Source organism: Alosa alosa, chromosome 23 (genome assembly GCF_017589495.1).
Source record: "Alosa alosa isolate M-15738 ecotype Scorff River chromosome 23, AALO_Geno_1.1, whole genome shotgun sequence".
Lineage (NCBI taxonomy): Eukaryota > Metazoa > Chordata > Actinopteri > Clupeiformes > Clupeidae > Alosa > Alosa alosa.
The window spans coordinates 21,811,921-21,824,155 of NC_063211.1; the positions used below are offsets into that span (position 1 = coordinate 21,811,921).

Below are 12,235 nucleotides of genomic sequence, written 5' to 3' on the forward strand. Positions count from 1 at the left end.
TAACGTTCAAGTTAGAACTGCTGCATAGAGAAGATTGAGAGGACCCAAAACATATCCTACTTGTTTGATCAATATCGCATTATTATCTAGGGTTTTCATGAATGATCAAAATAAAAACTATGAATCGATTCTGCGTTATTTGTTCTTTTTTATAATGGCGTACGCCTAGTATCATGTGAGATCTAGGGCTGACAAAAAAACATCCGGGGCTATAGCTCTGAACGCCCAGGCCTAACGGTGCTATTGCGAATCCTCACAACTCTACTCAGACCAGACTCAGACATGCCATGAGTTACAGAATTGTTACAGGTCAAATCAAAACATTTGAATCCAGTCTGCATCGCTCTGTGGAAACAGAAGCCTGGCTTGGTGTAACTGTTTAGCATTTCACAATATGGGATTTCTAAGCAGCTGGCGCTCACATTGTTCCCTGGTGACCCCATTACCCCTTGAGCTTCTGCGATCGGCCTTTGAACGGCACAGTCCAGTCCCAGAGCGGTCTGTCGTCTGTGTGGGATCCAGCAAAGCGTGCTCAGACAGTTAAGTCAGCTATCTTTAACTCAATGTGTTTATGCAATTCCTCTTTTATTCACTTTCCCATCGGTGACAGCCATAAATATTCCATCTCTGCCGAGTTCAAGGTCCCCACTTTAATGACCGTTGCATAAACACAACTCATTTTAAAGAGCTGTCTTCCGTCTGTCTCCTACGGCCGCGGTCATTGTCTCTTAGCTACCAGGGAGATGAGCGTGTTGCCGCCTTGCCTCAATCACCCGTAGGCCTACTCAGTAGCAGGAATGTGGAGAAGAGATTGAAGTTTTATTGTCATCCTTAGCCATATGGCCTCCCGAAACGCAGTGTAAACATGAGTAAATGTGTAAAGTAAATGTGCATCGTGAAAGTTGATGTCCACTCACGGTTCACCACTTTCCCCAGCAAAGTGCTAGGATGGTCTGACCGCAGTTGTACTTAACTTTGCGGAGATGGCCATTGAGTGCTCCGTGTCACTTGTTGAGTTGACAGATTGTTGTCGTTAAAAGTTCCTAACAGTTAAGTGGCCGATTATTTATTTATTTATTTTGAGTGTTGCAGAGTTGTCTAATGTCGGACATGTAATTGGAGATGTGTAGTGCGTAATGTTGAAGGCCCTGAGCCAAGAAGATAGCCAGGCTTTCAAAGGGACATTTGTTTGGTTGTTTAGCTTCCATTACGTCCAAACGTGCTTCACCTTCCCATAGGAGGACAAGCGGCCTCCAGTGGACCCCAGACGCCCCCCCTCCTGCCCCGAGCCCGACTCGGAGGAGGAGAGGGAGAAGGAGCGGAGGAGGCGAGAGGAGAAGAGGAAGAGGCGCGAGGAGAGGAAGAGGCGGCAGAGGAGGAGAGAGGAGAAGAAGAGAGAGGAGGAGAACAGAGAAGAGAAGAGGAATGAGGAAGAGAAGGGCGAAGCGATGGCTGACATCATCCATCTGTCCTTCGCAGCCCCGGGTGGCCTGATGAAACCCCCTCCTGCTCACCCCCTCCGCATCTTTGTAAGGCACATGAGCACCATAGGACATCTTTATTACATTTAATGTAAATACATACATTCCACAGTAGTAGTAACAGTACACATTGTTGGTGTATTATATAGTGTTTGGCATTAGCGTGACTTTTGTTCATTGCCTCACACATATTTGAAATATGTTTTGAAATACGTTTTTTATGCCACTTTTTTTTTCATTATGTTTTTTGGGAAGTGATCCATTGTCTATGTAATATTGTCTGATTTTCATGTATCTGAAAATAATTTTAAAGCGTCATTCACTGCATCATGGGATAGGATGGACATTGTGTTAACGTCCAGCCCCTGTGCCGTCCCCTCCCTCTGTGTAGAACCCCTGCCCTGGTCTGCATGCCTACCGGCCGAGCCTGAACTATATGGAGAATGACCTGGAGTTCCACCTCTGCCCGCTGCCCAGGTACACCGTCTCCAAAGGCAACGTCCCAGGCGTCCACACGGTGGGAACTCAGAAGGAGTTTCTGGATCGGACGGTGAGCTGCCTTCACAGGTCATACATCTGCTCCAGCGAGAGGCCATAAAATACTAACAGCAACTGTCACTGTAGTAACAACAACTGTGGCTATGACTGTGTTGATATGATAGAGTTAGTTTAACTCGTAAATTTCAGTGACCCAAATACAATAAACAATAAGACAATAAATTTCAATGTTTTTGGTCACCAGAAGTTTAGTTCTAACCAAGTAATTTCATATCCATCCAGATGTATTTCACTATAAAGTCAGTGAAACTAATTTCACTCAATTGTATTAATTTATGTTCAGTTTTATAGCATTGTGCTATCCGGTTGTTACTGTAAGTGCGACATCACAGGCCCAGAAGCTTTTTCGTCAAAAAATGTTTACTGGCGCAGCCAGCCGGTTTTCACAACCTGTAAACCTTGTCACCATCACCTCCATTTTAGTGAGGGTAAAACAGAATTGCTTGGCTCTAACAGAGCAGTTACTGTAGCTGTGCAGCCAGATGATATAATCAAGTGAAACACCCAAGCCTCCGTAAAGTAATAGGATTTTATTAGGTGGAGCGGCTCTGAGAGCAGTTGGACACAGACAAACAATTATCAGCACATTATTGCATCATGACTGAACAACAGGATTGCAAATGACTTAGTGTCTCTAATGCTCTCCAAGAAAGCCCTCCAACTTTTGATGACAACACACAATGCATTAAATTACAATACAGACAACACATTTGTACTTGACAGTACTCAACTCACATTTTTACAATAACTGAGATTTGTTTTTTTTAATTGCAGAATGTTATCCGCGGGGTCATGACCTGGAAGAAGTTCTCTGGAACAGCCTTGTCTATCCTGTCCAGCAGCTCAACCCTCACCAGCAACTGGGCTCCTCACATGTAAGGCTAGCTAACTGAGAATAACATAGCCAATCTGAAGCCCTGGGGGGGGTATTCCAAGTATGTGGTTTAGTGACAAATCTGGGGAAGTTAATTCAGAGTAAGTGGTAAACCTCCTAATAGCAGAGCTGGATGGCTTCATGCACCTAACAAAATAATGCCATAGGGCTATTGTTGTAGGAAGTTTGCAACTTACTCAGAGTTAACTTACCCAGGTTTGTCACTAAACCACGTATGTTGTATGTGCACTACCAAAGCTGTCCAATACTTCAGGGTGTCGTGTCTTTACTTACGCCACTGTTACCATGCTGTGGCCATGCCCAGTGTCACTTCACACAGTAAATCCTCTGGGGGTGGGAGGGAATGTTTCTGTAACTGAGCTGAGCTGAGCTGAGGAAGGCACTAGCAGTGGCCAGAACGCCCCCTACCCCCCCCCCCCCCCAATGGCATGGTGTCCCAGGTGGCACAGATGTGTATGTTTAATGTTCCACTTGTAAAGTGCTATGAATGTAAGCAATTGATGAAAGGTCATGGTAAAAGTGCTTCTGTTATCCCTAAGAGGTTGTCACGAACTTACGAACACTCACAAACACTTAACTTTCTGAAGGTCACCTTTACGTCATTCCTAGTTATGGGCCAGAAGGTTGAGTCAAGAGGCTAATGGTGGACTAATGGTTTTAGTGCTGCATATTGAACTGGTCACTTTAGTTCTTCACTTGGCCAAAGAAGTGAGGGTTTAGATTCAGTCAGCCCAGACACCACTCCCTCAGTGGAAAATTGTCTTTCATATCTGTGTGTGCCTATAAGCACCTCCATGCTATACATCAATTTTATCATGACACAGGTTGCGTACAATGTCAGTATATGGTGGAGGTTGCATTGTATATTGCCTGCTAGAGACTGGCAACTGCTGAGGGAGTTGTTGAGAGCATGTTTGTTTTCCACTTAAAGGTCAGACCCCTTGAACGATGCCCTTTTGCCACCCCAAGCTCCATCATCTCTTAACGACCTCCCTGAGGAGATAAGGGCAGAAGTCCAGGATGGACAGTAAGCACACATCCATGTGTCATATTCAGTGTATGATTGTTGACCCTTGACCCTTGACCATTGATTAAGTTCTTAAGACAGATAAGTGTGTGAGGTGTGTGTGTTTGTGTTGTGTGTTTGTACACCCTATAGATAGCATGCACATTAATACATTAATACATTAATACATTAATACGGCCTTGAAATGGTCTTTGAGATGAGACTCCTCAGTGCCTCTTCATCCTCTTATCTGTTGTGTATGGATATGTGTGTTTGTGTGTAAGAGTGTGTGTGTGTGTGTATAAGTTTGTGAACGTGTTATCTATAACTGTCCATGATGTGTTTCTCAGAACCGAAGGTGAGGAGGTGACCCTCACCCCCGACATGGTGCGTGCCCAGTTTCCCCTCCTGGAGAGCCAGGACGCTGCTAAAGAGGGTGCCAGAGCGGACAGGTACAGTAGGCCCCCCGTCAAGCGGTACTGGGTGGGGTGACCACTGATTCTGCAGAGACCATGGAGGCCCATGGAGGTCCACTACATCACTCCCACTTAAGAAAAGGGAATTCTCCTGTGCGAAGCTTGGGATGAATTTTGAGATGCAAAACTGGGCTGGCAAGTGTTCCTGATAGATAACCATTTGCTTATGGTCAAGGAGTAATGGAATGGAAGGCTTTGGTTTTGAACAAGATCAAGTGAGTTCAGTTAAGCTTTTGTTACCCTTTCTAGCGTTCAAAACACATAAAATGTTTGAGGTTGAGGGTAGAGATGCACCGATTAATCGGCTGGTGACCGGAATTGGCCGATTTTCATGTGATCGGCCATGACCGGTGACTGGACAGTTAGTCTGATATATGCCGATATTTATGCCGGTCAAATGCACTCGTGCGCCACACTTGAAACAGTATCACCCAGCTGAGTTTGCAGAGTTTGAAGAAGTTAGCAAAGGCCAACACTCAGGGCTGGATGTATAAAGAGGCAAGTTTTTCAATGCGCAGAAAGCAAACGCTGTACTTTACCATATTGTGTGGAATTTACTAAGATGTCACTTCATTATGTAAACAATGCTCATTACTGCCCTCCCCTACCCCCTCTGCAACGCTAATTGTGTGCCCACAGCTGAACCACAGCGCAGTTGAATGGAGTTAACCAATTGCGACATTAAAGAGAATCAAAGTGTAGTGATCATACATGATAATAAAATGTCAGCAAGCAGCGACATACAGAGTAGGCCTAGTAGTTCTATTAAAAAAAAAACAATTTACTGCACGTAGACTAGGGCTATGACTTAATACCCTAGTGTAGCAGATTGGGAACATGACAGATGTGAAAGTGAACATATGATATTAGAAAGACAAACAAAAGTTAAAGTTGCTTTTGACGTAACCTGCCCTACAATGAAGAAAACTGATGCTCTGAATACTGATTCAGCTGTCTCTGAAAGTTTCTCTAATTGACGCATTTAACTGGAATTTGGATTACACCTGCTTTTAACAGGTGTCCGTTTTTCACCGCGAAATAGACATGCACTGTTTTCATACATATAAGTAACTAATCAATTGCTAGTAGCACTTCTCCCCTGTGTTTGTGTGATACTCCCACTCCCCTTGCCCTCCCATTAATGAATATGAAAATATGGCAAAATATGTTCCATTTTTTTTTAGTTGGATATTGGGGTGGTTTTTACTTTTACAACTGGGCTGTCTCTCTGTTCTCTCAGCTGTCAGAGTGAAAACAGGACTCAGAGCATGCCGTCGTCCATGGTCCCAATATCCAGGTAACTGCACCAAACTTTAACAACCCAAGGTTTCTATCAATGCCAGTCAGTTCCCCTGTATTCTAATACATGCAGGTTGCAGCTGTTATACACTGCACCAAACTTTTACCAACCCAAGGTTTCTATCAATGTTATCAGTCCAGTTCATGGTCTCCTGCAAATCCACCAGCCTCAAGCTACTGTATTCACTAAGAACAGCATGTCTTTTTTCCATGTACACAAAAGTATATAAGTATATATACTCTTTTGATCCCGTTAGGGAAATTTGGTCTCTGCATTTATCCCAATCCGTGAATTAGTGAAACACACTCAGCACACACACACAGTGAAGCACACACTAATCCCGGACTAGTGAGCTGCCTGCAACAATATGACAGTGGTACTGTCTATGGTCAAATCCCAGGGGAGCAGTGAGGGTTAGGCACTTCAGCCGCTTCCTACTGGTCAGGGTTGAACCAGCAACCCTCCGGTTCCAAGTCTAAATATGACAAAGACTAAAAAGGACAGCTAAGCTAACCAGTAGGCCACGGCTGCCGAGCAGTGAGGGGTTTTTTTCTTCTCTGTCATTTCTGACAGAGGTGACTCAGAGGTCTCTTATGCTGCTGCGCGTTGAAAAATGCTGTCTTTCCATACAACTCTGAGAACATATCTGCGTGAGATGGCTTGGCAAGGCTTTGTTCTGAGAGGCTGCTTATTTATCAGTCAATTAGCTTAAAAGCATCAACTGGACTAGTTATCTTTGATCTATAGAGGAAGGTTAGAGAAAAGTCATCTTTCGTTTTTTTTTTGTTTTGTTTTGAGAGAATGTTGCTCAGTGTTGCTTGTGTGTTGACAGACAACTGTGGGAGCAGCTGCTGTGTTGTTCTGCGCGGTCTCAGTCCAATCAGCTGGGCCGTAAGGTGAGGTCCCGCCTCAGCCACCTCCAGACCAAGAACTCCTCCAGCGCCCCGGAGGACAAATAGCCCCGCTTTGTGCCCTTAATGTACCTCCATGAGTGGAGCAGATGCCCCAAGCACTGCACTAGATTAAATTACATTTGCTTTTGTAAAGACGCTCACTTAGATTATTCATGATTCAAATGGTTAGAGCATCATTCACAGTGGGAATATCATTCAAGAGAGGAGCGGTGGGTGAGTTAGGTTGGATTAACAACAGTTTTAGGACGTCCAAACACTCTCATATGCACATACTATCAACCAATAAATGTTTGAAAGATATGGTGTTTTTGCATTATTGAGTATGTTCAACTGAAGACTTAGCATGTCTGGACCACTCGGTGGTTCAGTAGAGACTATGGAGTACAACACTTGTTCTGCCCCGACAGTGTGCTCACTGTTTCTCCAATTGCAGATTAAGAAATTCTTATTGATAGACTGACACCAGACTGACAAATCTGATCGATTATTTCCACCTTTGTTTGCCAGTAGTCATGATGTATGTGAGGTACACAACAAAACAACATGGTTAAAAGAATACATTAATTAGAGTGCATGAAAATGTAATCTACTGTTATCCGATTTCTTCTTCTTATTCTTCTTCTAACGCTTTTTCCGCGTTTAATGCGGCTTCAACCGTTTAACGTAGAAACTTCATTCAAACTGCGTTACGTAGGTCTTACTTAGGACAGGTGTGGAATGTTTTTTTTCATATTTGTAACTATTAATTAAAAACTATTAAAAATTTCCCCATAGACTTAACATTGGCGATTATGGCATCACAATAGGGAACTTGGAATCCTATGCCAAGTGTTCCAGCCAGAGCCATATGGTTCCGACCACCTCCAGCAACTGTCTGTCTCAGGCTTTAAGCATACAATCTGGCTCTCTTAAGACTACAGATCCTGTTCAACTGTTTCCTCTGCCCACAACTGTTTCAAAATAAAAGTCTCCACTACAATAATTCCATATTAAATAATTTAACCATTTAAACTATCCAACTATTTAACTGTTCAACTATTCCAACTGTCAGTTATCATCATCTATGCCTCTAGCCTACTATATTAAACCACCACCTACCTAGCAACCAATTTAGCAACCATTGAAATTAAGCATCTATGTCAGTTTCCATAGCAACCAAGATGATTATACTTGCAAACCACTGTAGTAACTCCTTTATTTCTGATAGTAGCCACCATGGACACCCTAGCAACAACCTAGCAACCACATTCACAGTTAAAACCTAGCAACCAACATCATTAACCTAGCAACCAGCATAGCAACCACCATAACTACTGTAGCAACAGTCAGTTGTCATTAACTTTGACTCCCGTCAACTGTTTCCTCTACCCACAACTGTTTCGAAATAAAACTCCTCACTACAATAATTCCTTTTTAAATAATTTAACCATTTTAACTATCCAACTATTTAAATGTTCAGCCATTCCAACTGTCAGTCGTCATCAACTATGACTCCCGCCAACTGTTTCCTCTGCCCACAACTGTTTCAAAATAAAAGTACTCAGTACAATAATTCGCTATAAAATAATTTAACTATTTAAACTACTCAACTATTTAACTGTTGGGCCATTCCAACTGTCAGTTGTCATCAACTATGACTCCCCGCCAGCTTTTTTCTCTATCTGACCTCCATCTTTTTACCTAGATTATATTTTAGACAATATTCAACAATATTTCATTCAGCAGCCATTTTTAAAATGAAATGCACTCATAACTCCCTGGAATTATATTCTCTAGTTAAATGATCAAATTTAGTCATTTATCATTCAAAAAACTCAATGTCTGTATCATGTCCATGAGTAGTTCCCACATTCCAGTTTAAAATGTACTTCTTTATTGTCTCCAGAGTCGTTAATCAAAGAAGACTTATAGGTAAACCAACCAGCCTTTGCTTTAGTGGATTCTAAAAATACACCACACTCTCTCCCTCCCTCATACACACTATTCCCCATCCACACACTCCACCCAGCCCCACCCACACACACCTCCATGACACCATGTACTAGTGACTGCAGCACATGAATGTAGATAAGTGTCCAGGGCCCTAGGGCATGCACATGAGTCCGTGCAGCTGCATTGGCACAGTCACACACACTACTGCAGGCATGTACTGTACTCGCACTCCCTGTCCTGGGATTACGCAAGAACTCCACCTTCTGGTGATCGTTGGTATTTTGTTTATTCTATCAAGTTGTCAGACCCAGACTGTACCAGACTTTGCCATAAAAACTATAGATTTTACAGATTTAGTTTTGTTATTTTATATTTGGAACATGCTACTGTTTGCTCAAAAAAACTACCATAAATCCACTCACACTGAGAAAAGGGGGCTTTTGTTTAATGGTAACATTTGCTTTTGGAAAAAAGGTTGGAAAAGGCTTTTCATCCTTTCCACCAAGACTAACCGAAACGTTACCTAGGAAGCATATTAATATGTCGGTTTCTTACAAGATACATACAGTCACTTAAAACTGCACAGATACACAATGCTCATAACTGACTTGGGAAAATGGTGACCCTTTTCCCTTTTAACCCCACGCTATTCATCACAGTAACTCTCAGCCCTTTGCCAGTGCTTGCCAGTCGAGTCCCCTCTAGTTAACGGCCTCCTCACTGTCCTGGCTGAGCAGCTCCATCTCCTGCGCGTGGCCCTCGATCATCTCCTCCATCTGCAGGAGGGCTCTCTGCTGCGAGGCGCACAGCGCCCTGAGCTGCGCATTGCTCTCCTCACTCCGCTCCAACGCCTCCAGCAGCAGCTCACGGTCCCAGCCCACCACCATCTCCTCCACCTTCTCCAGCAGCTCCACCACCTGAGCCTGGTCCTGCCCCACAGGCTGATCCACGTCCAGCACATGGTACCTGGGCAAGAGACATGCACTTTGTTTTTCTGTTTTAAGGGTCCGTATTTATGAAACTTGAGATTTTTGTGAATTTCGATATCATTGGAAATTTGAAAGCAGAATTGTAAGACAATAAGATATTCTTTGCAATATTCCTGTGAACTGCCAAATCTTGTTGGTATTCTTAAAAGGTTTCAATCAGCTATTTTATGTACCACACTTGTATTATCAAATCATGTAAATCACAAGAACAAGGGCAAATGTCTTTTCTTCATTCTTTCAAAAAAGCGTTATTGGTTTGAAACTATTTTTATTTTCAAGGTCCAACAATTGCCCAGTTTTACATCATCCATTCCTTGGACACTTGGCCACTGCCCAAACGCACCTGTTCCCACACATGTCCACTACCCAGCGCAGCGCCCTCCAGCTCTCTGTGTGTTCCTCCACGCTGACCTCGTTGAATTCGTAGCCCTCTCCCATCACAAACAGCACCAGCGCTCTCTGCCACGGCTCCTTACCCAGAAGCTCCAGGTTCTGCACCAGGGCCTGTGAGCCAGATGACAAGTGGGAGGAAAACTGTCCCCTTACAGAACACAGAGATGGACAAAGTCTGGATTCAGAAAGTGAAAGTCCTGCCCCGCCTTCCTTCTACCTGTGCCTTTAATTAACATAGATGAGATAACTAATTAGCTAATCTACCTGGCTGAAGAGTTGTAGTGTGGAGCAGCTGGATTGAATAGTTTGAACAAATACTGCATGTGGTAGGACTTTTACTTTCTGAAGCGACAGTGTCCACCTCAGTATGGAAGTAATAATGATTGGTTGATGCCGGTCAGATAACGTAACTCTTGGTCCTTTACCTGTCTGTCGTTCTCCGTCATGCCCAAGGGGCTGGGGAAGACGAGGAGGAAGGCCACTGGGCCCGGGCCGCGAAGGCTCAGACTGCGGAGTAGCTCCTGCCGCACGGACTCTGACGTGTCCTCCAGGGAGCGCCAGTCCCAACCCACTGTGTCGATGACGGTGAGGCGACGGCCGGCGACTGTCACGCATGCCCGCTGGCACGCACATGTCTCCTGGCCGAACTCCTCACGGCCCAGGAGGGTGTTAGCAGCTGAACTCTTTCCCGCATATTTGCCCGCCAGGAGGAAGAGATTTAAGTCGGATGGTCTCTGGGCTACTCCTGGGTGGGGCAAAGAAATATAATATAATATAATATAATATAATATAATACATGTGTTTTGTTCAAACGGATTGTCAAATACAGTGAGGGTTGAAGATTTTTGTCGGACCGAACCTTCTACCTTGAGCTTGAGGCAACGTCGACTTACAAATGAGGAATCCCGTTTTTGTTAGAGAACATTGCCACATCCGTAGCCACTGTTATCCTGTCAAGATGCTTCTACTGTGACATGATGTGGACTTTTGAGTGTACATATGTGTGTGTGTGTGTGTGTGTGTGTGTGTGTGTGTGTGTGTACTCACCTGCGAGAAGCCCTTGGAGTGTTTTCCTCCTTTTTCCTGCTCTTTGCAGCCGTCTCCTCGCTCTCTCCCCCACCTCTCTACTCCTCCTTTCCAAGTCTCGTGAGATCTCCTCGCTCACCTCAAAGCACCTCCCGTCCTGAGCAGCAACCATCTCCTCTATCTTCTCCAGCAGATCCTCCACCTGGTGGCCGCGGCCCCAGCTCTTGTTGTCCATCACATGGTACCTGTTCCCACACCGTCTGATGATCTCCCGGACCTCCTTGTCGATAAGGGTCTCGATATTGGTGTCTTCCAATGCGTCTCCCCCCGTGATGAGCACGATGGTGTGGCCCCAGATGCTCTCGATGGGGTACTCTAGAAGCTCCTCGACCAGCCACTCTTTGCCCCGGATAGTCTCGAGCGGGATGACCATAAGCAGTGCATGGGGCCCGGGCAGGCACAGGGACAGGTTGGCCTCCAGACGCCTCCGAGTGGTCTCCAGGGACTCCAGGGCAAAATAGCGCCCCCTCCAGGCAGGGACCTCCACCACGGTGACCTTCCGGCCGAAGACGACGCCCTCCTGGCTCACGCACTCCTCGGTTGTGTCTCTGAACGCCTCGCGGCCCAAGATGGTGTTTCCTGTAGAGCTCTTGCCAGAGTATCGGCTGCCCAGGAGGACGATCCTGACCTCTGACAGGACACTACTGCGCCCTGCTGGCAAACCAGAACAGCATCAGAATAATGTGAGCTTCCATGAATGCATTCCGAATGTTGTCAGTCAGAACAATAGAATGGTAGAGTATAGTGGGGTATAGGTGATGACAACAACTATTACGTCACACTTACATTCAGACATTACATTTAAAAAAAGAATATACATATATTTTTTTAAATGCATTTTTTTTTAAAGTTACTAGTATGTGTATTGCAGAAACCCTTTTTACTAATTTGCTATCCTTGGCTGGTGTTTTACAAATGCAATGGCCAAACCAAATGGTAATATTACCTAGTTGAAATATGACCTTTACATCTTACAGTAACATTCTAATTAATCATTGCCTCTGTCAACTTACCTCAAAGGTGAGTTAAACATCAGTGGACTTACCATGAGTTGCATGATTTGCAGTGTCGGTCATTGCAGGACCGCTTCCTTTGACCGCAATGAGGAAAACTCACTTCCTATTCAAGTCCCCACAAGTGGCATACATACCTTGACATGCATACCTTGATCATGCATGTTTTGGGACATGGCGTTGCCACCATGT

The 12,235-nt window shown here is 44.5% G+C and overlaps 2 protein-coding genes across 7 annotated transcripts in view; one reads left to right on the forward strand and one right to left on the reverse strand.

The window, feature by feature from the left end:
* cfap221 (cilia and flagella associated protein 221) overlaps positions 1–6,930 on the forward strand; it is a 24,948-nt gene extending 18,018 nt beyond the window's left edge. For all 5 annotated transcript variants that reach the window (XM_048235473.1, XM_048235474.1, XM_048235472.1 and 2 more), the window contains exons 18-24: positions 1,239–1,529; positions 1,873–2,031; positions 2,814–2,914; positions 3,866–3,961; positions 4,291–4,392; positions 5,657–5,713; positions 6,549–6,930. In XM_048235473.1, coding sequence (XP_048091430.1) covers positions 1,239–1,529; positions 1,873–2,031; positions 2,814–2,914; positions 3,866–3,961; positions 4,291–4,392; positions 5,657–5,713; positions 6,549–6,675 — 933 coding nt within the window. In that variant the 3' untranslated portion in view covers positions 6,676–6,930. The remainder of the gene's footprint in view (positions 1–1,238; positions 1,530–1,872; positions 2,032–2,813; positions 2,915–3,865; positions 3,962–4,290; positions 4,393–5,656; positions 5,714–6,548) is intronic.
* A 2,053-nt stretch (positions 6,931–8,983) lies between these two features.
* Positions 8,984–12,235, reverse strand: LOC125288674 (GTPase IMAP family member 8-like). 2 transcript variants are annotated; one of them, XM_048235222.1, is made up of 5 exons: positions 12,076–12,235; positions 10,992–11,681; positions 10,370–10,689; positions 9,895–10,055; positions 8,984–9,528 (listed from the first exon to the last, which is right to left on the reverse strand). In XM_048235222.1, exons 1-5 carry the CDS (start codon positions 12,104–12,106, stop codon positions 9,264–9,266), a joined length of 1,467 nt encoding a protein of 488 aa, XP_048091179.1. In that variant the 5' UTR covers positions 12,107–12,235; the 3' UTR covers positions 8,984–9,263. The 2 variants fall into 2 exon arrangements, with proteins under 2 accessions (XP_048091179.1, XP_048091178.1); XM_048235221.1 differs by having other exon boundaries at positions 10,992–11,684.